This window comes from Lipotes vexillifer, unplaced genomic scaffold, assembly GCF_000442215.2.
Source record: "Lipotes vexillifer unplaced genomic scaffold, Lipotes_vexillifer_v1.1 scaffold771, whole genome shotgun sequence".
Lineage (NCBI taxonomy): Eukaryota > Metazoa > Chordata > Mammalia > Artiodactyla > Lipotidae > Lipotes > Lipotes vexillifer.
The window spans coordinates 853,388-877,304 of NW_006774099.1; the positions used below are offsets into that span (position 1 = coordinate 853,388).

The following is a 23,917-nucleotide window of genomic DNA, read 5'->3' on the forward strand; positions in this document are numbered from 1 at the left end:
GGTGAACCCCACCATGCCCTTGACCTTCCCTACCATCTATGAACTGGTAACTCCCAACTTTATGTTTTCTCCCTAGAATTCTTCTTAAAGAGACTCCGAGGCTAAGAAAGCTTAGAGGTTGGGTCTGAACTCCAGTAGGTAGATAAAAAATGTCTCTGAATGAACAGCTCCTTGAGAGCTGTACTGTTTATTTCTCTGTGGATTTCCGCCTACATTTGACACAGCGTCTTATATACCAGCAGATACTCAATAACTGACTATCAATTGTATTTGATGCATCTCCCTGTTTCCATGTGTAATGATGCTACTGTTTTCTCCTCCCTCCTTGCATTTTCAGAGCACATCCTCCTGTAATGCTGGCTGCCCCATTCCTTACCCCTCCCAGGCTGGATGGTGTGTGGTAGTCTGTTACCTTGGTGGCTCCCCAATGAACCATGCCTCCTGGTGTTTCGACCCTTGTGTTATCTTCTCTCTTGGAATCTGGTATGCACCTCTGATTTGCCTTAACCACCAGAATGTGAAGAAATTGTACTATGCCAGTTCCACTATGGCATAAACCTCAGGTATCTGGTGTAGGACGGTGCGTGTGTGTGCGTGTGTGTGCGTGTGTGTGTGTGTGTGTGTGTGTGTGTGAGAGAGAGATAGAGAGAGAGAGAGAGAGAGAGAGAGAGAGAGAGAGAGAAAATCAGAGAGAAAGATGGAGAGACTCAAAAAGAAATTTTCCTGGAGCTAAAATGCAGATGCTTTTTTTAAAAGTCAGGTTTAAAAAATAACTACTATCTCCCTTCTTGTTTATCACTCTTATCTCAGGAGCTTAGCAATCTCTATATTTAGGGTTTGGTGAACTAGAGAAAGGGGGTGGCTTCCTCTCATGGCCTGCCTAAAGTTTGCTGACGTCAAACTTCTGTCCAGCCCAGGCCAAGCATCAGACAGAGCTGGGGCTCCAGGTGCAAACTTAAAATGAACCATCCCCATCCATTCTGCTGTAAGTAATAGAAATGAAAAATATCAGTGGAAACCATGAGGGAAAACTCGTCCCTCAGGTGCAACGCTCCAGGTCCCACTGCACGGCAGGGAAAGCAGGAAGCAAGAATGACTTGTCTTCGCCACGGGAACATCACGCTGTGTCTTAGCTTTGAGCTGGACACACACACTTACTGCTGTGGTTCACAGGTGCAAGTGGAGATTCCTTTTGCCTCGGTGGGCTCTCCCCAGTGGCCAAACTCCAGGATAGTAACTGAGCTACAGTGACTCTTTTTTTCAGGCCCCCAAAATCTTAAGATAACACCCGATTAGCAGGCAGGGGCAAGGAGGTGGAGCTTTTATTCGCAGGACATTTGGAAAGAGACAGGATGTTGAAGGCAGGAGTCAACGTTTCCCAAGGTTCTTTCTTTCTTTCTTTTTTTAACGTCTTTATTGGGGTATAATTGCTTTACAATGGTGTATTAGTTTCTGCTTTATAACAAAGTGAATCAGTTATACATATACATATGTTCCCATATCTCTTCCCTCTTACGTCTCCCTCCCTCCCACCCTCCCTATCCCACCCCTCCAGGCGGTCACAAAGCACCGAGCCGATATCCCTGTGCCATGCGGCTGCTTCCCACTAGCTATCTACCTTACGTTTGTTAGTGTATGTATGTCTTAAAGCACATCGTGTTTGGCCTCAGGGTTGCTGACTCACCCAGCGCTGTTCCGGCCCGGGCATTCCATCACGGGGCTACTATATTCCCAAGAGAGCCTGGGAGACTGGCTCACTCGCCCAACCACAGTATCCACAGAAACATCTGCTTTAGCTTATTAGAAAGTTAAAACAACCAAGTGTCAACCCCTGCCTTTTCCACCTAAGGACACATTCCTCTTGGCTGACGCACGCTCTGTGAGTGTGTCTGTGAGACTGTGAACTGATTTTAATGATGATTTGAAGAGCCTCTTACATCCTAGTTTATTTAACCTTCTCACACGAATAGCACGGCTTCTCTGTGGGGAATCACGGAATGACTACTGACTCACTAGATACACAACAAGCCCTGGAAACAGGAAGGAAAAAACCGGCTCTCAAAGCCAAATTCATTCCCTTCTCTTGTCATCCACAGGTAATTGTAGAAAGCTGTCTACAGCTGCTGACCTCGGAGTCAGCAGACTCGGGGTTAATTTGCAGTCCTGTCGGAAGCTGCGGGACCTGGGACAGGTTCCTGGGCTTCTCAGAGCCTCAGATTCCTCTTCTACAAAATGGGAATAATAAAACCTATCCTGCCAGCCGTGCAGGGATCTTAAGAGGTCTGAAGAGAACACTGGGGCAGGGAGGCATCTTAAAGGACAACTGATGTCACAACTGTGACACTGGCTCCCCCAGAAGCCACTCAACCTGAATTTAAACTTGTTCTCAGAGTCCCCTGCGCTGTGGGATAGCTTGGATTTACTTTGAGCGGGAAGCCTCCTCCTTCGGCATGTTCTATCAATGGGTTCTTCTCTGGCTGGGTATACAGAAACAAGTCCAGTCCCTCCTCTGGAAGAACAGCTTTCAGACTTTTGGAGGGAGGACCGCATCCCCGGTACCCACAGAGCAGTCCCTATGTCTTCTCCCCACTAGGCTGAGCCTTTGGCTCCTGTCACTGCCGTGGCTATTGTTCTCCAAAGGCAGTTTAGGTAATTTACCAGCCTCAGAGTATCTTGTCTGGAACTGAATGTCATATTCAGGATGATCTAAAAGGCGGAGAATTAAGCAGGACAGTCACCTCTCGTGTTCCAGATGATACGCCTCTGTTCACGTAGCCGACCCTCGAACTGGCTGTTTTGGTGGTCATGTCTCAGTAGCAGCCCTTCCTTCACAGTCTCAGCTTCCAACCCCTGACTTTCTGATTACCTCTTTTCTTTCCAGCGTATTCCCTCTGGTACCCAACTCAGTAATTCTCAGGCCTCATCAGGACCTACTGTCCATTGCTCATGCCACTGTTCCTCTCCAGCAGGGCCTTAGCTGTTCCTTCTCACCTGGCCTAGGCCTCATGATGCATCATTATAATCATCCCCTTGAATACACTCTCAATTCCTTTCTCTCTCTTTTTCTCTCCTGCCTGGCAAAATCCCAACCCTGATTAAATCCTACTCTCTGTCTCTACCTGCCCTGCATCCAGACAGTGGAAACTGGCTAGAGAAAATCACAGAAAAGGTTTAATTGACCTAAGTTAAATTCATGATCAGTAACCTCCAGGAGGCCGGCAACCAGCCTCTAGTTCCCTAGTTTGGACGTGCCAGTTCTTACCTCCTGCACCTTAAACCTCCACAGCCTCTGTCCCCATCCTCGCCCTCAGCAGATGACCTTGTCCTCCAAGGGGGTTCTCACGCACACCCCCTCAACATCTACCCACCTGCCGGCCTCTGTGCCCAGGGCGCGGCCTTCCCTCTGTGTGGATGGGCTCTGTGTTCCCACCTAAGACGAAGCTCCCAGGTGTGCACTGGACTCTGGGCCACTTGCTTATCCCCATGCCTACCTCCACACCCCACACTCCATTACCAATTTCATCCTTCCTCTAGGACCATCCCCATCGCATATAACTTCAGTGTTACTTTCCCTCATCCTAACAAATGAAAACCAAAAAACACAACCACAATCGAATGCTTTCTTCTTATCCCCAGATAAGGAATCCAGGTAAGGAGACTTTAAAGTTTAGTAACCCGCCCAAGGTCAATGACCTGGAAGTATGGGGTTGGTTTGCCCACCCAGATGAGGCTTCCTGGGCTGCAGAGGCCACAGCAGCTCTCTCTCCGGCCCAACGCTCTGGTTCAAGTGGCTGAACTCAGACAAGGAAGTGCTTTGCCAAGGACGTCCAGACCAGCTCTGCCCACCTGGGCACCCTTGTGACAGCAAGAAAGGCAGGAGGTTTTCACGCGAGAAGGGGACCTGCTGGGTCTGCAAGGGGCCTGCTGAGCTGCTGAGACAGTCTTGACTGACTTGCCTGTCAGACTCAGTGTGGGAGAGCGGGGGGCTGCTTTGAGAACAGCCAGCATGTCACCCCAGCCTCAGCGGGGGAAGCGGGGGGCAATGATGGCAAACAGATGGGGCAGGCCAGGGGGGCAGGAGCTGTCAGTGTGGTGCACCCCCGTGCAGAGACGACACCTCGTAAATCTCGCAGGCCCAGCCCGTGTGGCCTGCGTGGTGGCCCATTGATGCTGCCTGGTCCTTGGAGCTGGAAAATGACAACTAAGGTGGCCAGCTGCCTTCCAAGCCATTCCGTCAGAAGGGCACACTTCTCTCCCCCGCTGCTAACAGCATCCCTATTCCTGCCAGGAACCCAGAAGAGCTCGGCCCAGGGGGTTTTCCTCCCGGGACAGCAGATACTTAACTAGCCGTTATCCCCTCCCCTCCCTTCTCTGCTCCCAAAGACTCTCCCAGAGAACGACCCCGTTTGGCTTTGAGATTTCCGAGTACACGGCGTCAAGTTGGAATTTTGGACCATCCGGGAAAGCATGCATCTCTGCCAAAACCCGTGTTGACTTAGTCATGCTATCTCTTAACAGTCCTCTTTCACAGGGGACAGGCTGACCCACTTACTTGTCCGTCACGGCCTGCATGAACTCGTCCAGAAGGTCGTCGTACTCCTGCCCACGCACGCGCCGGTGCTTCAGGCCAATGTACAGAGGGTCCCTGAGCAGCTCCTGCAACAGACAGCATCCGTCCCGTCAAGTGTCCTGGTTTAGCGGGAAGGAGGGGAGGAGGGGGGAGGGAGGAGGCTGCTCCCCACTCCCCAGGCGCTGTCTCTGGAAGGGTCTGGAAGCCAAGCCACTGATGGAGGGTAGACCCCCAGGGGTCCACACTTTAGGAATCAAGGATGCTTTGAATAAGCAAAACTCTCTGATACAGGCTTCCAACCTCTGGCTGAAGCTCTGGGTTCATTTCAGGGTTTCTCAACAGTGATACTATGGACATTTTGGCCTGGACAGTTCTTTGATGTGAAGGCTGACCCGCATATTGTATTGACAGAATACTTAGCAGTGTCTCTGGGTTCTTCCCACTTGAAGTCAGTAGCACCCCCAGTTGTGACAGTAAAAAAGATCTGTAGACTTTGCCAAATGTCTCCCTGGGGGATAAAACGGCCTGTGCTGAGAATCACCACAGGCAACATCTGGATTGAGGTACTGGGCTTTATGTCTGAAATACTTCAAAACTAAGCACTCCAAAAAATTGGGAAGAAAGTTTCTATATGGAGGTGGCACGAAAATATAGCTTCTTATACTTGTACAGAACTTTCAGGTAATTCACCTTCTGAATCAAAAGTAGTTTGATCCTTCTGTCTTACATACTCTCATGCCCATTTTACAGATGAGGAAGGTGGAGTTCAAGGGTTTAAATAAATTGCCCAAACTCACACAGCCAGAAAATATCTAAGCTGAAACTGAGCCTTGCTTTGACTGGGTCTAATGACAGCGCCCTTTCCACCCCATCATTTGACATTGTGGAGTCCAGGGAATGTGGGTTTGGCTCCTGATCCCCTCCCTGGTCCTCCTGGAAGAGTCCAATAGTGGCTGGAAGGTCCAGCTGGCCCTGCAGACCAGGCTGGGGAGCAGTGACAGCCTGAACGGGGTCTGGGGAAAGACCGTGTCCACATCTCCAGCCAGCTGGCTTTCCTTTGGCAGGAGGGAAAATGACTTCTCAAAAACAGCAGAGGGTGGAGCTTTCACACTGTCTTGGTACCACATGGAACAAGAAATCCACATTCTGCCCTGTGTCCCACCGAGTGACTGGTTATAAGAATGACTGCCACCAAGGCGTGGGACTATGAACTGGCCTGGACCCTCCCCTGGCAGCCCTCCTCTATCCTGGACTTCCTCACATAAATGTTAAAAAGAGAAGTTTTCAGAAGGCAGCATTGCCAGATAAAATACAGGACACCCAGTTAAATGTGAATTTCAGATAGGATATATATATATATATATATATATATATATATATATATGGTATAAATATGTCCCAAGTTTTGCATGGAACATACTTACGTTAAAAAATGATTAGCTATTTATCCGAAATTTAAATTTAACTTGCATCCTGTATTTTTCTTTACTAAATCTGGTAACCCTATCAAGAGAGGCAGAAAGAATCTTGAAGCTGGGAGGCAGTGTGCCGCAGAGGAAAGGGCATTGCCAGGCCCAGTGGCCCTGGTCAGATGCTCTCCTGGAGCACCCTCAGGACAGTGTGGTTTTAGAATCAGAAGGGGCTCTGGGCTTTGGAATCGGACACACCTGGATTTGAATTCAGGCTCTGCCACTTAACTAGCTCTGCGACTTTGGGTACTTGTCCCTGCTTCATTTTACTTCTCTGCCCAATAGGGATAGTAATGATCTCTATTGCATAATGCAAGCTCTTTGAGGAAAGGGTCCTTATTCATGGGCATCTCCCTAGTGATGTTTACAGTGCTGGCACATCGCAGGCCATTAAAAAGTGTTTACTGATGTGAGCTGCATTTATTCTAGGACTGGGCTAAGGAGATGCTGAATTAAGAACTAGGAAAGTCTTAGAAATCACTTGGTTCGGCTTCCTCCAAATGAGTTTTTGAGACCCAGCAAGGTTAGATGAACTACCTAAGGTCACAAAACGAATTTGGTGGACGCAACAGGGTGGAAATGACAGCTTCTGGAGCAGGGGCCTTCCCACCTCTGAGCCTGCTGCTTCCCCTCTGCTAGGCAGTTGCCAAGCTCCCGTTGGCACTAAGTAAGCCTTCAGGTTAAGGATCTATCCAAAGCAGATGAACCAGAGCTTCCTCCTCTGCTGTGGGAGTTGAATAGACCCTCCATGGCTGCGTGCCTGGCTCTTTCTAAGGTGAAAAATCTTGCAGACTAAACGTCATGGAAAGCAAAATGGCTGGCTCGTCTTCACTTGCCATATCATTGAGCACTGGGTTTAAGCTGGAAGAGAGACGAACCTCTTGGTCTGGGAAGATATTTATCTTGCAGAGCAACGGGCACATGATGATGTTACTCAGAGAGTATCTGGGGGTCTGGGGAGGTCATGGGATTGGGTTCACGGTGTGGACACGGTGCACTTTCCCCCTCTGGGTGACAGTTATGCCCACCATGTATTTCTCTGGAAGCTCAGTTAAGCCCAAAGATCCTAGGAAGGGCCCCTTCACTGGTCACACGTGCACAGAGAGCCTGCGCCCGATGGCAACACGGGTGAATGCTGACTATTTATGAGCCGCAATAAAGACAATCTTGCCAGGTGGAAGGAACCCTTCCATACCCAGCTCTGTGGGCGATCCCACGCTGCCTCAGCAACCAGTAACACCCAAGGCACAGTCTACCAGGCTCTGCTGATGATCTGTCCCCTCCATCCCCCTCTTTAGTCATGTCCAACAGAGACTTTCACAGCATCTCCTTGAGAGGAAAATCCACTGAGGCTCAAGACTTCCGCAGGAGAAGCCAAGCCCTGGGTTATCCCACAGAACCTTTAGCACAGAGTGGGCCAAGCACTGGGCTTGGACTCAAACCTGGCGGAAGCCATTTCTGCCCTGGGGCCCCTTTTCCCATGTGAAACGAGGGGGCTGAGTGAGAAGTATTTATATATAATATCTAGTGAGTATGATATCTAATGTGAACAGTCTGTGACTCTGCTGTGTGTGTATGAAACGAGATGTACAAACCAATCCACACACAGACACAAGGGAGGGAGGGCCGGAGCAGGTGCCCTGTCTAACTGGGCGGGGCTCCCTCCCCCTGGCCCTTTGGAACTTCATCACGGGATGTCCCTCCTTCCTGGGATCACGTCTCACATATTTATTTTTCCAAACCTCCTTGGTGTCGGCAGGTAAAAGTGACTCAGGGTTTCAGGGCTGTACATAGCAGATGTTTTCCTTCAACAGGAAACCTGGAGGGGTGTTTTCTTTGACTCTGATTAAAGCTCCTTTTGCCTCAGAAGTTTTTTATAGAGACATACACACAGATGGTCTAGTTGTTCTGAAACTAAAGCCTTCACAGCAGCAACCCTCCCCGCACTGCCACGTAAGACGGAAGCTGCAAGGCAGAGCCTCCCTCTCCTGTTGCTGTGTCTTGCTCTGGGTGAGAGATGTGCCCCCAGACTTCTAGGGGAAAAATCTTGCAAACTGATTATTTTTTAAAAAGAACTCTAGTGTGGAAGATCACATAGTCAATGCATTTGAAAAGACAGAAACCATCGTCTTCCGTCTTCCCAATGTTGGCCTCTTTGTAACTTTCTTGAGGGAGGTCTGGCGGGAGTTCACCTTTCTTTGCGGGGGAGGGCTGTGAAAATGGCATTGGTGTGCCCTAGTTTGATCCTGAGTGTCCATGGAACACAGACTGTGTGAAACACCTACTTTCTCAGTCTTCATTACCCAGTCTGTGACACAAATACTTGACATCTTGGAGCGGTGTGCCACAGTAGACAAGGCCACTCTGGTGCCAGAGAGACCAGGGTTCAAATCCCAGCTCCAACACTTAGAGCTGTGTGACCTAAAGTAAGTAGTTAACGTGTGTCAATCTCGAGCTGTGTGACCTGAAGTAAGTAGTTAACGCGTGTCAATCTCAGTTCCCTCATCTGTAAAAAGGGGAGAACAATATCTCATACAGTTGGTGTGAGAACAAAATGAGATTGAGGGACTTCCCCGGTGGTCCAGTGGTAAAGAATCCATCTTCCAACACAGGGGAGGCGGGTACGATCCCTGGTCGGGGATCTAAGATCCCACATGCCACGGGGCAACTAAGCCCACGTGCCACAACTAGAGAGAGAAAACACGCACGCCACAACTGGAGAGAAGCCCGAGTGCCGCAACAAAGGGCCCATGCACCTCAACAATAAAGATCCCACATGCCTGAACGAAGATCCTGCGTGCCCCAACTAAGACCCGACGCAGCCAAAAAAAAAATAATAATAAATAAATAAATAAAATAAAATAAATATTTTAAAAAAAAAAAGAGAGATTGAAATATACAAGGGCCCAGAACTATGCCTGGCCATTGCAGGTGCTGGCATAGGTCTTACTGGACGTGGTGAACACTGCTTTCTCTCTCGTCTGTGGTGTTGCATGGCAGGTCAGGCTGTGCCCTGTCCCCTCAGCTGGGGAATCCTCTGGTCCTTCCAAAACTCTCTCCCTTCCACACCCAGGAGGGAGAGCTGCGGCAGAGGCCGAAAGCCCCAGGGGGGAGAAGCAGACACTTTGAGGAGACGTAACACGTGAACCATTAAAATGATCAATTAGGTGACAGTGTTGAAACACTGACAACTAAAAGATTCCACCCACGCCTGGCTCTCATTTATCTCCCTCAGCCTAGCAGAATGCCTGACACATACTAAACACTTCATAAACTTAAAAAAAATAAGTAAAGAGAGAGTGCTCACAAAATAATCTTCATTGAAGAAATCAGAACAAAATTAGGGGCGCAGTATGATTAATTAGGTAATACTGTAACTACATCTATGTATACGCACAGAGAAACATCGGACAGGAGCACAAACGCAGCATAGTGGGAGAAATGCCATTTCCTTCTCCTTTTAAAATTTTGAATAATGTTTTAAAGTTTCTTTAGTAATAAAAATTCTAAAAGTCAAGACATGATCTTTACTCATAAACCAACGAAAACCCGGGCAGGCAGTGTGGTATGGTGTGGGGAGAGGAGCGCTCATGTGGATTAGGACCCACTCCTGCCACTTCCAGCAGATCTTCTTGGGCCAATTAATCTCTCTGGGCCTCAGTTTCCTCAGCTGTAAAAAGAGGGTGATAACTGAGCTCCACTCACAGTGTTATTGTCAGGCTGAAACAGGGTGGTCTGATTACTCATAGTTTCTCACCATCTTTTCTGGTGGGTTTGCTACAAGTTGGCACTAACTCTAAACTTTAGCACATCATTGCTGAGTGCTGGACCTTCAGTGATAAAGGATCTAAGGCATCTGCTAGAGGCAACCAACACCCTTCCAAGGGATGCAACGGCCTAAGAATCAGTCTCAAGCCGTTCCACTTCTTGCCTAGAGCCAGCTTTTTGGAGAGAGAGAGAGAGAGAGAGAGAGAGAGAGAGAGAGAGAGAGAGAGAAGGTCTCAAACAAATCCAGCTGGAACATGGCAGGAGGTGATGGATGGGAATAATAACTAACACAAAGTTTGCTATACTCATCCACGTTTGTGCGGTTCCACACATGTCCTTTGTGGCTGAGGGACAATTTCAGCAAAACCCAGGCGTGTGGCTGGGGAGGGGAACCACAGTGCAGAGCAGACCTTGAAGATGGGTCTTAATGAGCAGCTCTAAGGCTGTGCCACCATGCAGCCTCCCTTCTCCTAGGCTGGTGGGGAGGCATATGGAGAAGAGATTTAGCGGTGGGAGAATACCTAGTAACTTTCTGCTCCAGGCCCTAATTGTACCAGAAGGGGATGGTATCTAGACAGGTACAGGGACTCACCCTGCTGTCAGGGGTACCGGGACCAGGGTCCCTGCTTGCCGGGGCCAGCACTTTGCGTGCTCTTCTTGTCTTCCCTCATCCCCTTCCCACCCCCATGAGTTCTCAGCTCGGAAGCCAGGTCTGTCTGCTGCTCCTTCATTTGACCGTATCTGTGGCTGAAGCCTGAATAAGCATCACTTCTCATTAGAGGCTACAGTGCTTGTTCTTGTTTAGAAATGAGGATGTTGTGTGGCATCCAGGGAGGAAGGAGGCCATGCAGAGTCACAACAAGTTTTCTAGAGAAAGATCAACTCAGAATGCAAATAAGTATAAGCTTTTTGACAATATGAAACGAGAATCTAAAAAGTGACCATTCCCTTTGTTTCAATATTTCTTTTTCTAGGAATTTATCCTTGGGAAATCATCAGAGATGGAAAGACTGATCTGCAAAAACAGGTATCACAGCACAGTTATATTTGCAAGACTAGAAACAACCTAAATGTCCAAGAGTGGAGGGTTTCTTATGTGAATTGTGATACGCCAGGCAGCTATAAAAATGACCTTGTGGAATAATGGCTAGTGACCCGGGAGAAAACTCATGACATACATTACACTTAAAAAAGCAGGATACAAAACTGTATATGCAACATAAACTTAATTTTGTTTTTAATAAACGTTTCAGAGGGATAAGGCTGGAAAGAAATATCCCAAATTGTAAACAATGATTATTACTGGCTGTGTGACTAATATTTTATTTTTAATACTTCTCTGGAGTTTTCTCAATGAACATGAGAAAACGTTTTTCTCAGATGGACATGCACTGATTTTAAACCCAGAGATAAATATCACCAAGAAGAAATTCTTTTATGTTCATGATACAGAGACACAGAGCTGAGAACTGCAGACGTGCACAAACACCGTGACCCAGCATGGTGGTACCCAGGGCAGACAAACTCTTGGCTGGGGTTTGAGCTCCTTAAATCCTAAACCTCCTGGAAGCCTGCAGGTGGCTCTCAGCCACAGCTCGGGTCAGTTTCTCTCCCTGGGTTTGCAGGATGCTCATCTGCCTGATCCAGACATTTCAGCCCTTGGTCCTGATGCTTTGAGTTTTAATCGTTTTACAGGGGTAGCTGGCCTCTAAAATGCTGAAAAAACACAGCCCAGCAGCCACTCTCGCCTCAGCGGCTTTCTTCACTAATGGATCAGAGATAGGCCATGAGGGCAATGGAAGCTGCCTAGGAACACGGGACAAGGAAGCACAGAAAGCCCGCGCAGGGGGTACCTTGGCAGGAGGCAGGGGAGCAAGAAGACCTAGCAGTGGCTCGGGGGAGAGGATGGGACTGGGAGAGTGGGATGGACAACCAGGGAGGAGAGAGGTCCTGGCATCACAGCCATGTAGGGGAGGTGTCCTGGCAGCCGGGACCCCAGAATGAAATGGCCTGATGCTTTGTAAACAGAACCGCCACACAGAGGTGCTCCCCACGCCATTCCAGCTGCCAGCCTCTGGCTCCTGGCCCAGGCAGCGCGTTACCTCGTTGTTGGTGCCCACATCCAGCAGGACAGGGAGGCACTGCTGCGGGTTGACGCCTCCACACGCCGTGTACAGGGCCAGCTTGCCCACGGGGATGCCCATGCCGTAGCAGCCCAGGTCTCCCAGGCCCAGGATGCGCTCCCCATCAGTCACCACCACAGCCTGAAAGACAAAGCAGGACGCCATCAATCAGGGACAGCACCTCCTGTGACAAAGTGCTCATTTGTACAGCATGTCAGGCCTGCTGACTGGACGCCCACCGCCTCTGCTGCGGGATGAAACAGCTTGTCTGGGATAAGGCCAAAGGATTCTTTCAACTGCAGGTGGCGGGCCCTTCCCCCAGCCCCTCCCCTTTCTGGCAGGGCTGGAGAGAAACCCCGCCGCCCGCCGAGGTGAGATGACAGAAAGACACCGGCCTGCATTCCGAGGTTCTGTTCCTGCAGGAACAGCTGGAGGGAACCCACACCGAGTCATTCTCCCTCAAAGAAATTAAGCAGACTCTCTCAGCTTGAGATCTGGGGCTGGGGACAGGGAGGGAAGGCAGAATGAAAGGAGATAATAAAAGAAGTGTTTGTGGTGCTACTACAGCCCCAGGGTTTAGAGACCCATATATGTGCTCTCCGCCCTGTTCCAGGGTATAATAAATCCAATCTGCAAAAACCAGAGCTCCTTGTGACATCTGCTAGGGTCACCATTCCACGGGAAACCAGGAGGGTTCTCAAGCTGTACTGGGATTATCTTTGTGTTCTGGCCAAAAATCACCGAAGGCATAGTAGGTACTAGACATACTACTAGTTCCAGGCTTACCTACTGTGAATTAACAGATGCTGATGGAGCAGACAGTGATGACTGAAATAATCATACGATAATGATGGCTATTCATTCCCTCATTCATTTATTTAATACATCTTTATGAAACACCTACTTTGCAAAAGACAGTGTGCCAAATCCTGGGGGAAGGAGGTTCAGTTTGCTCATCTATAAAAACAAGAATGCGTGGACCCAGCCCTCTAAAGGACTAATGGGCAAAAGAGAGATGGAACATGTATGGTTATACTGACTCTGGGGGGAAAGTGTGAGGGCAGCGGAACAGCTCAAGGGCAGCAGAGATTGAGAGAAGGGAGAGGTACTTCCTGTAGGATAACCTTTCTTAGATGAGGGGACACACGTGCCACATCTTGGACAGGTGGAGATTATCCATTAGGGGTACAGCTGGGGAGAAAGGTATTTGATGCAAAAGGAAATTAAGGTTCAGGGTAGAAGTGGGGGGAATGTAGGCTGTGTGTGTGGGTTCAGGTCCCACGAAAGGAGAGAATGGAAAGTCAGACTGCAAGGGGCTTGAATGTCAATCCAAGAAGAACCCACCAGGGTGACAGTGAAGTTGTTTATAGGTCACCTCAACTGGCTCTCCAGCACTGGTTCCCTCCATCTCTAAATGAGTGGAGTTTATGGGGCCACCTAGCCCTCTACCGGAACCAGCTTTGGGTCAGGACTTAGGACCAGCTCTGAGCTGTGGCTGTCCTGGTTGGCCCCAAGTGTGGTGCCATGGGCACCGTAGAGGTCAGTTCACTCCACGCAGGTACAGTGGTGGGCTGGGCACCGGCGATAAAGAGACGAAGACCCACTCCTACTGGGGAGGGTTTATGATCCAGCACCCACAGGCTCCGTGGAATCTTCTCTCTCCCAAGGTGAGAGCACACAGGGCTGTGCTGCCTTTTGGTAGAAACAGGTGTAGAGACTCGTAAAGCCACACCTCCACTGCTGGAAAGGGGGCTCTGGAGAGCGCAGCGGACCCATGAAGGTCGTGCTGTCCCCCTTAGATTGGTGTCCTGCCTCCAGGGCGAGTGTCCCCGTCCCGCATCTCACTTGCCCCTCCCCCGCCCTGGCAGGGAGGCCCATCTGGGATAGTTATCTGTGTTTCACAGGTGAGCAAACTGAAGCTCCTGGACCTTCACGCTCTGTACATATTTGTTAAGTATCAGCCAACCGCCAGGCACTGTGCTGGATGTTTCCACATCAGTCATCTTAGAAATATTAGATGACTTACCAAGGGCACCTTGCTTGTGTATGTGGCAAGTCGAGATTCTAATCAGGCTTTGGGTACCTGGTTCCGGGCTCTTTCCACAACCCGGCTGGGCTGGGGAAAAGCACCTGTGCTCTTGGCAAAGTCCTGTCCCCCCTTGGTGCCACTCTCTCCGCAGCCTCTGACCCCCTGCTGGCAGCTCTCCCCAGTGAAGCCTGTGCCTTCATGCTACCCCTGAAGGCCCAAACTCTGGGCATTTCTCTACCATCTCTCCTAATCAAAGCCTCCTTATTCTGGTTCCCATTCTCTTAGATTTCTCTCTGCTGAGGGGCAGTGAGTGACACGGAGTTCAACAGAGGAAATCAGCTACGACTCCAGGGTGTTCTTCTTATAACTCTGGGGCCTTTCAAGATGGTGGCGGGCGGACTTCCCTGGCACTTTGGTGGTTAAGACTCCACGCTCCCAATGCAGGGGGCATGGGTTCGACCCCTGGCTGAGGAACTAAGATCCCGCCTGCTGCACAGTATGGCCAAAAAAAAAAAAAAAAAAAGATGGTAGTGGGGCTCTGCAGGGCCACCCTCCCAGCCTGAGGATGTCCAAAGGTGCTGGACTACATGCCTGACTCCTCCGAGGGAATGTCTCACCTCCATCTGTCATCCACTCTCCATCCTGTAGTGCTAAATGGCTGGATTATTGCAACAGCTTCACAACCAGGCTCAAAGGCCTTTAGTTACTCCTAACTGTCCATAAAATAGAGTCCAAAAGGCTTATCTCTTTAATGACAGGAACCCAACATACCTTCTGAAACTCTACACACAACTGCCCCCTCTAGCAGAACTGGCCTCACTCCCATCAGACACACTCTGAATTCACCAATAATCTCTAGCCTCTCAGCCTCTATATTCCTGTCTCTTCCTGCTCTTTCTCCAGCAGTGCAAATCCTGCCCGTTACAACCCAATGTGATTTCTCCCGGCACTTGCTGTATCTACCGCACACCTGGCTCTGCTCAACCTTCCTGTATGCCTGCCTGCCTGCCTTCTGCAGACATTTATTAAGTACCTACTGCTTGCCAAGCCCTGCATAGGTGCGATTAAAAAATCCGATGGTGATAGCATTTGGGTTCTTATTTAGCATTTTTCAAAATGTCCATTTAGGGCTTCCCTGGTGGCACAGTGGTTGAGAGTCCGCCTGCCGATGCAGGGGACACAGGTTCGTGCCCCGGTCTGGGAAGATCCCACATGCCGCCGAGCGGCTGGGCCCGTGAGCCGTGGCCGCTGCTGTGCCTGCGCGTCCGGAGCCTGTGCTCTGTAACGGGAGAGGCCACAGCTCTGTAACGGGAGAGGCCACAGCAGTGAGAGGCCCGCGTACTGCAAAAAACAAACAAACAAACAAACAAAACGTCCATTTAATCTCACCAAATAGCCTAAAGGTTAATGGCAGGGGTTTTGGCGTCTGATAAGCAGTATTCGGACCTAGGTTCCTTGATAACCCACCAATATGTAATCTTGGGTCATCAGATAACTTTTCTGAGTTTTAATTTTCCATAAAATGGGAACAATAATAATGTCCAACTCGTCAGCTTGTTGTAAAGATGAAATGAAATAATAAGTGTCTCATTTTAACCAGGTGCCTTGTGCCTTGTAAGCGATTGGCAAATGGTCACTGCTTGTATGATTATATTGATGGTTAGTACTGGGGGCAAAGATTACATAGTAGAATTTTTAATTGTTTCATCTCTCTTTAGTTCAGCCTCGCCACAGAAAGGCCGTGCAACAATTATATCTGTTAAATGAGTGAATGAAAAGGAAACCAAGGGGAGACCTTGGCAGCTTTTAAGAAAGTCTGGCCATGAGAAACTCAACCGCATTCTAACCTTGACATTGTCATTAATCCCAATGGCAAATACTGTCACCTCTAAGCAAACACTTACAGTTCACCACCTGCCAGAGACTGCCACTTGGATGTCCAATAGTCCTCTCCAATCCTCCAAGTCCTTTACCAAATGAATCTGCTTTTCCCTTTCTCTCCTTTTCAACTTTCCACTTCTGCTGTCCTCCCTCACTCTGTTACCTCCTATGTCCCAAGCTCAAAACTGCCCAATCTACTTTGACTTCTTCTGTCATCAGTCAACCACAGTCAGTTGGTCACCAAGTTCTGCTGATTTGACCTGCTTCCATTTTTCTCACCTGTTTCATGATCTTCATCCCTGTTGCTAACCTTAGACCAGCCCATCTGCGCCTCACTTGACCACTTTAGTGGTCCCCTGATTGGTCTTTCTATTCCTGGATTCTCCCCACTCCATTTCATTTCTCCAAAGCGCACCCAGATTTGTCACGTTCTTGCTTCCAAACCTCCAATGGCTCCTGATGCCTATAAAATAAAGCTCAAACATCCTCGACTGACCTTTGGGGCCTTCCGTGGTCTACGCCCAATCTGCTCTTTGAATTTCCCCTTTATCCACTCCGTGCTGCATCCAAACTGAAACGCTGTTAATCTTTATAAAGTGTGTGTTTTCTTGACTACACGCCATTTTACACCTCAATCCCTATACCTCCTTGATCCAAACCCTACCATCCCTGCATGTTTCAAGGAACAATTCAAAAGGCACTTCCGTCCATGAAGCTTCCCTTCTGGAAGTTATCACTCCCAACTCTGCATTCCTATAGCATTTTCCTCTCCAAAAGCACCTATCCCTTTCTTCCTTGTATTATAGTTAATATATATTTCCTTGTCTTTCATAGCAACTCTTTAAGGGCAAGTGAAGGGTCTTGTCCTCTTTGATTCTTTAGCACTTAGCCTGGGGCCTGCAACGTGATATGAACTCAGTAACCGATGGACAATGTCATAGACCCAACACAGAGAGCAAAGGCTCTTCCCCATGGGACTGAATTCACACTAGCAAGTTCAGAGGGAAGATGCTGCATCCTGTTTCTCGTGACATCAGTGGAGCTAGAGCTGTGGGTCACTGGAGAAGTCGGGGTCAAAAGGCTGAGGGCAAACTTGAGCAGCAACCTGGGGTTTTAGAGCCCGGCAACAGCTACCAGTGGACTGGCTCACAGTTTCCTTGTTAGGATGGCTTTCGCAGCTCATACCCCCTCTGTGGCATCTCGGATGGCGAGGAAGAGATTCAGGCGACTGAGGGGTGGTGCGGCCCATTCTTTGTCTGTGTGTCTAGCTTCTGACCTACTGCCACCCCCCTCAGCCCGGGTGGACCCCATGGGGCCGACCCAGGACTGATCGGAGGATCACGCCTCTGTGCTCGCTCTGGCTCTGGTTTCCCTGGACTTGGAGCTCTGGGCACGGGCTGCCCAGAGCACTGTGTGCGAGGCCCTCTCCTTCCTCCTGCTGTGCCTTCCTTCCCGCTTATCCTTCCCTTTCCTCCTCCTTTTTCTTCCCTCTCCACAACATAAATAATGCACAGTCCGTGGTCTCAAATCTTGGTTCCATCCCTCATGAGCAAAGCTGAGCTAACCTCTCAGCTTCTTTGTCTATAAAATGGGCATGATAACAACCCCTGCCCCTTGGAGGGTCACTGGGAGAAGTCAGTGAGTTAGTCTGTGTAGAGCACTTAGCAGAATGCTGGTGAGGCGGACAGGGTGCTGCGCCGCCCAGATTCCCCTTTTAGGAACGAAGGGGTTATTCCCCCAGTGGTAACCTCAGCTATGAGCCTATTCTGGGACTTTCCTCAACTGAAGAAAGTCACCTTGACCAAAGTCACACCCCGTTCCCAGGGCAGCAGCCCACAACCAATGAATGATGGATGCAGGGGTACCTTGGCCCAACTCAGGATGACTCTGAAGGACCATCCCTGTTCATGAGCCTCACAGCGCACTCAGCTCGGTCTTCCGATGGCTCCCACTTAGCCCAACCTCTCTCCCTTTTCCCTGTCCTGCTTCCTTTCCTTCTAGAGGTGTTGATCCCAAGAGCACTGCCTGATATGCCAATCTCCATCTCAGAGAATGTTTCCCAGGAAATCCAACTGCTGACACCGAGTGGGGTCTAACCCGTGGTGGGCGTGTGCATGACAGGCAGGCACTTAGCACTAACATCTGGTCCAAGTTTAAAGGCCCAAGTGGCTGGTGCCCAGAGGCAGGGGATGCTCCTTTGGCTCCAGTACTCGGCCACCTCCCAGCACCTCCTCCCCAAAGCTGCTGGGACTGGGATGAAGGAGAGATTTAGGACCTTGGGAAAGCTCTTGGGGAGGAGGGCTTTTCTGAGCTGACCATTCCTCCTGGCTCCGGGAAATGGTCTCTGTGGGAAAGAGTCAGAAAAGCAGTTCTCACTCCCCTTTGTGATTTATGCTGGAAAGCTCTGGGTGAGCCAGGCTGGCCCGTCCTCCCTGAGCAAGAGGGGCCCACAAAACTTCATGGTCCCCAAGACCTGAGCTTTGGCCTCACTTCCCTCACAGGCTACTCCTATTACATCTCAGTCTGCAGTTCCGCTTTCTGGCTGGGAAGTCACAGAAACTCAGCTTTTATCTTCTGAGTTGTTTCAGAAGCTTCTCTGAACTACCTCTCCCCTCCAGCCAACAACATCAAGGTCCAGAGATACCTGTGCCTTGAAAAACTCTGCCTGCCTGCCCTATTCAGAAGCTGGGGAAGCGATGGCTCAGCAGCAGGGCTCTGGGTGGCATCATCAGTTACTTGTGGACGACTGGGTACCACTTAACACCAGCTTGCTCACCTGAGAAAAGTCACGCCCCTACCCTACCGCTTCTCCAAGACCCACCTGGGGGGGGGGGCGTTCAGAAGCACTCCTTACCCCACTCTGGTCACAGTGTGAAAATCAAATGAAATACTGAAGGGGAGTCTCCATTAGCACCAGAGTACCATGAAAGGGTTAATGAGCAGAGATTCCCTACTTAGGGAAGGAGTTCCTCATCTCCTCTTTTAAAGGTAACTGGAGAAAACACACCAATAAACAAGAAAAGCTGTGGCTTAGAACATTCTGAACCTTTGAAATGGTAGCCCTGGAGTGAGAGAGAAGGACCATCCAGAAAAAGGCCGGTGACGGGGCAGGGTAGGGACTAGGGGCAACCTGATCAGTCCTATTTGACTTGTACACGTGCCAAACTATGCGCCCAATATTCAGAGCTCCTGGTTTTTCTAGAGAAGTCAGAAATCCAGGGTTTAAAAAAAATTTCTTTTTTCAAATGAAGTCTCTTAATTTTAAAATGTTGTCCACGAATTCAAATTTTTCAAAAGTCACTTTATTTATTTATTCAACAAACTTTTATTTATTATCTTTTGTATATCAGTCGCTATGCTAAATAGGTTCTGTTGATCCAAAGATGAATAAAAGAAAGTATTTCCCCTCTAAGACAATTTAAGAAAACACCCCCCACAAACACCCAGGGAATTTAACAGAAAATACTCCTACCAATTATATGACTCTCAAAGTTTTTAAAAATTGTATTTGCAAATAAGATGATCAAATTTTAAATGAGACAACTGCTCTCACTTAAGCTGTAGCATATAAAATTAACATAATCACATTAAAAAGTAATATTAAAATCATTAAAGTGAGTTTTTTTCAAAGAATTCCTTTTCAACTGCTAAAATTTGTTTCATTTTTTTAAAACTGACTTTATTGCTAATAAGACCAGCCAATGTGCCAAAAGGAATCTAAATAGGATGCCAATACATACTGTTCACAACACAGATTCAGAATTAAAAACTCTTGGCCTTTTTTGGGTCCAGGTCTCCTTAGACAGTTTTCCCTCCAGCTTTGCTTTGACCCCAGCCACTGTGAGAAGAGGATATAAAACACTGTGGGTTCCAGAATGTTCTGTGCCTGGAAGATCTCCATTCAGAATTTTTGGCCAAATGTCCCATTAATTCCCCTTTGACTAAGGCACTTTGGGGTCAAATGAACTTGGGGTCTATGAAGATTACAGAAAAGGGACTGGGTCCACGGTTCACACCAAGGCTACATGTTTCTGAAATTTGGGGTGAAGCCAGACTCTGCTGTAGGGATTTAGGAGGGAGTTAGCTCAGGGAAGCCTTTCCCTAATGAAAGAATTTTTTTTTCAAAAGTCACTTTAAATCAAACATCTCTAGGGACCAAATCGACTGGCTGCCCTTTTGTGGTCTGTGGTTCCCTGGTAAGGGGACCCCCTACTCGGCCACACTTAGGCGTCTGCAGTCTCTTCCCTGCACTGCTGTGTGTGCTACAGCCGCCTTGTCCACCTCCAGCAATGACAGTGTCCATTCAAGTGCCCTTCGGTGTTGTACAGATTTTATCCTAGTTAATCCTCACAATTTCCTGTTGTGAGATCAGAGAGGTTATCCGCACACACAGCAGGTACATGGAAGATTCAAGACCAGAACTCAGGTCTGCCTGGTTGCAAAGCCAGAGCTGACTCTTCTACATAGTTTCTGAGACTGACCTCTGGCCTCCTCCAAAGTGAAACAGGAGTATAGGGTGGAGGGGGAGAGGTGGCCCCAGGCATTCACCCGTCCACTCTGGGATACTCCAGGGTGAGTGGCCAACAAGTCACCCTGCTTGTTCCTCATCCTCGGGCTCCTGTCTTCGGCAGCACAGACAGTCTACTGTAATTGTTTCCAGGTCGGTCTCTCTAACTAGCCTGCAAGCTCCTTGAGGTTGGGCCTGTGCACCTTCTTTATCCCTGAGCCCCCAGAGAACTCTTACAGATCAGATGTTACTAAATGGCTGTTGAATGCAACTGAATTAGATGCACTGGCCCAGATATCTACTCATGTAACTTATGCTTTTCCTGGAGGCTCTGGATGCTTCTCCTTGTTTGAGGCCTGCCGAGTTCCACCTCTCCCAGGGTGACCCCAAAGCCCTCATTTTCCTTTCTCTGAAGTCACAACAGGTGCATCTCCATCTCTCTGGAGACACTTAGAACTTAGAAGGTTCTCAGAATATGTTGGTTGAAGTCCATGGATACATAGAGGCCAGGCTTCTATCTTGAGTTCATATCTTGATTTCCCAGTCAGAGTGAAGCAATGTGGGGTCGGGGTCTGTGTTTTTCTCATTCTACACTCCTCAAAGCAGAGCCCTGGGTGCAGTTTTGTAAAGTTACGCCCTGACAAGAGGAGTGATGGGGACCTGAAATCCAGCCCATGAGCCCCTCACCGAGGCCCTGTGCCAGCCTGGAGGAAGCAATGCTTTTCTCTTACTGGTTAAAAGGGGGTGCCTTTTCATCTTATTTTTTAATTCCTCACAGCTTGCACAGAGGCACCATAGATGTTAGTGCAGACCCCATCTCCCTGCTCCTGGCACAGGGCCTGGTACATGGAAGATGTTCATCGTGTCCATCTACTGAGTTCATTCAACTCAGCAAGCGTCTACTGAGTGCCTACTGCGGACAAGTTTCACCACAGCTGAACCGTCCAGGAAGGAGGAAAGATTAATCTGTAGGACCTCAGAGCATGTCCCCCACAGGGAAGACTGGAGTTAACTTCCCATCGGGTGAGCTGCTTTCCCTTAATGTGCTCAAGATTTTATTATAGATTCATCCTAGACACACCTTGGAAACTTGCTTCTTCTGGGACTGGGACCAAAATTTGCAGGGCCAAGGCCTGCATGTAACCAGAGTCTAAGCAGATAGGCAGGAAAGAAGAGCACAGGGCACATCACACCCAGAGATGTACGAACTGAGCTCTTCACCGAGGCCAGGACTGGAGTCCAAGGGCCTCAGCTGTGGCTCAGGCCTGGCTGCTGAGAGCCAAGGTCTTGCCCTACTGGCTCTGGTTCCGAATGTCGCCACACCCCCGAGAGGGCCAGAAGTGGGTGGGACACAAGGAGAGGTAGGTAGAGAGAAGCTGTACTCAGTGCCTGGTGGATAGAGGTGGCCCAGGGAACTGGCAGGGACTGAGGGAGGGAGGGCCTGAGAGCAAACAACTCTCAGCCTTCCAGCATTGCCCCGAGAGGTACATATACTGGGCTTGGTCAGGTCCAACCCCTCCCCTGCTCGAGTGCCAGAAATGCCCTCACCGAGCAGCCAGCAGATGTTCTGTAATTTTGCTTCACCTGTTTGTTTGCAGAAGTGACAATGATCTTAGAATCCAGAGTCCCTGAAACTCTTCCATAGAAGTCCCCATGACAGGAGATCTGGGGACACAGCCAGAGGCTAACATGTTTCTACAAAGCTTCACCAATTTTGCATTCGATATTATATCCTGTTTGTTACATACAGAAAAGTTTCCTTGAATGTTTCAAGTAAAATTGATGCTCCAGGAAACAGTGCCAGGTTCATTTTGTCACTCTGCATATGCGTCCCTTCCCCCCCGCCCCACACATACACTGCAGTGTACAGCCAGGTGTGAAGACATCGCTCATCACAAACCTTTCCTCTTGGTGCAGAATGTCCCTGTCCTCCGTCTTAGTCCCTCCAACGCCAGACCGTCCAAACCCTACCCCTCAACTCAAGGCCTTGCTCCAATGTCACCTCTTCCACTAAGTCTTCCCAGATCCCCTTCAGGCTAAAAGTCATCTCGGCCTCCTTGAACACCCCCAGCTCTTCAGTGTGCCTTGTTTATCTCTGATCAGCTTCCACCTGTTAATCTTTTGTGTCTCTGTCTTATTTTCCTCATGAAAAGTCAGCCACTTGAGAAGAGGGTCTATGTTGGATTTTTCCCTGAATCCACCATGGAAACTGGCAGTGTATATTCAGCAGGTACTCAATACATGCACTATTACTACTACTAACTACTAGACATTTTCACACGGATGCCTGGTTAATGTAAGCCTTTACTCCGTGGTGCATTTGTGCTTGGCTGTAACTGGTCTATGGTCTGGGCCTGGGGAAGGGATGCAGTGTCTTGCCTTCAGTGTTGTAATGGCCCATTTCATAGCTGAGAATGACTCTAGTCCAGGCTGAAAGGATTCATCCAACAATAGAGCAATATCAAAGAAAACAGGGCCATACCTTAATATTATCTTCTGGCCAAGAGTTCAGCATTGTTGCAAGATGGCCCTTGTCATGAATGGTGATAAACAGCCCACTGGGAAAAGAAAAACACATACACACAGAGAAACCAGTCAGACTAGGAACAGAGCAAAGACTACAAGTGCTGTGTATCATTGCATCAGTTAATTTTAACCATAGACCTGGGCAAAAGGGGTCCCTGCCCAAAGCCCCAGCAATGTTAGAGAGCCCTGCTCTGGTTTTCCTCCAACTCTTCCCCTCCAGAGGGCAAAGAGGTCCATGGGGCCGAGGGATGTACCCACCCGGAGCCTGTGTTCACTGAGCCCGCACCTTCCCTCCTCTCTCTAGATCAGGCACACAGGACCCCAGAATTCTCTGACTGAGTGGTCTCAAGGCTGCTTTTAGGGACTCTGTGAGCCTTTTCTCTGGGTCCCTCCTTCCAAGTACAGACTACACTGCAGTGGGTGGATCCCTAAGCCTGGGGCTATGACTGGTACTTGGACGTGTGGGTTGTGATGTCCAGACACTCATACACATGGCCTCTTGCAGTGGGGGATGGAGCTGGGGATAGGAAGAGGGGTGGGCTGCCAGCCTTGAGCCAGTTATAGAGTCTGAGAATTCTAAATTCAAACTTGGCCTTCCAGACCATCATAAAGGTATATCTGTAAGAGTAAGAGGATGAGACATATTTTACTCAACAGTTTATTAGCAGTTAACAATTATTAACAGCTACTGAATTTTGTGACCCATTATTTAAGTCATGCCCTCGTCAGTACTGTAAACACCCATGGCCCTGCTCTTTGGTCTCACCAGGCTTGTAAAACTCTCACCCCTTGAGGAAACCCACTTTCTGCTCCCTGTGCATCTCCACCCAGGCAGCCGAAGGCAGATGGAAACAATCCTACTACAGGGCAGACTGATCGGTGCCACCATCCACTCATCCCTGTCAGCCCACATAGACTCTCAGTACTGACCAGCCTCTGTGCCTACAGAGTTTCTCTGGTCAAAATTCACTCTTTGCAAAGACTGTTTCAAAATCCTCTGTTCTCAAACCTCCAACTGCCTCACCCTTCCCCCCCCCCCCCCCC

The 23,917-nt window shown here is 49.0% G+C and overlaps 1 protein-coding gene across 1 annotated transcript in view; it reads right to left on the reverse strand.

Moving 5' to 3' along the window:
• The window catches only part of ME3 (malic enzyme 3), a 197,959-nt gene that overhangs the window by 40,174 nt on the left and 133,868 nt on the right, over nucleotides 1-23,917 (reverse strand). The window contains exons 4-6 of the mRNA XM_007448838.1: nucleotides 22,830-22,905; nucleotides 11,910-12,071; nucleotides 4,553-4,656 (exon numbers count right to left, since the gene is read on the reverse strand). Of these exons, the coding sequence (XP_007448900.1) occupies nucleotides 4,553-4,656; nucleotides 11,910-12,071; nucleotides 22,830-22,905 (342 nt within the window). The remainder of the gene's footprint in view (nucleotides 1-4,552; nucleotides 4,657-11,909; nucleotides 12,072-22,829; nucleotides 22,906-23,917) is intronic.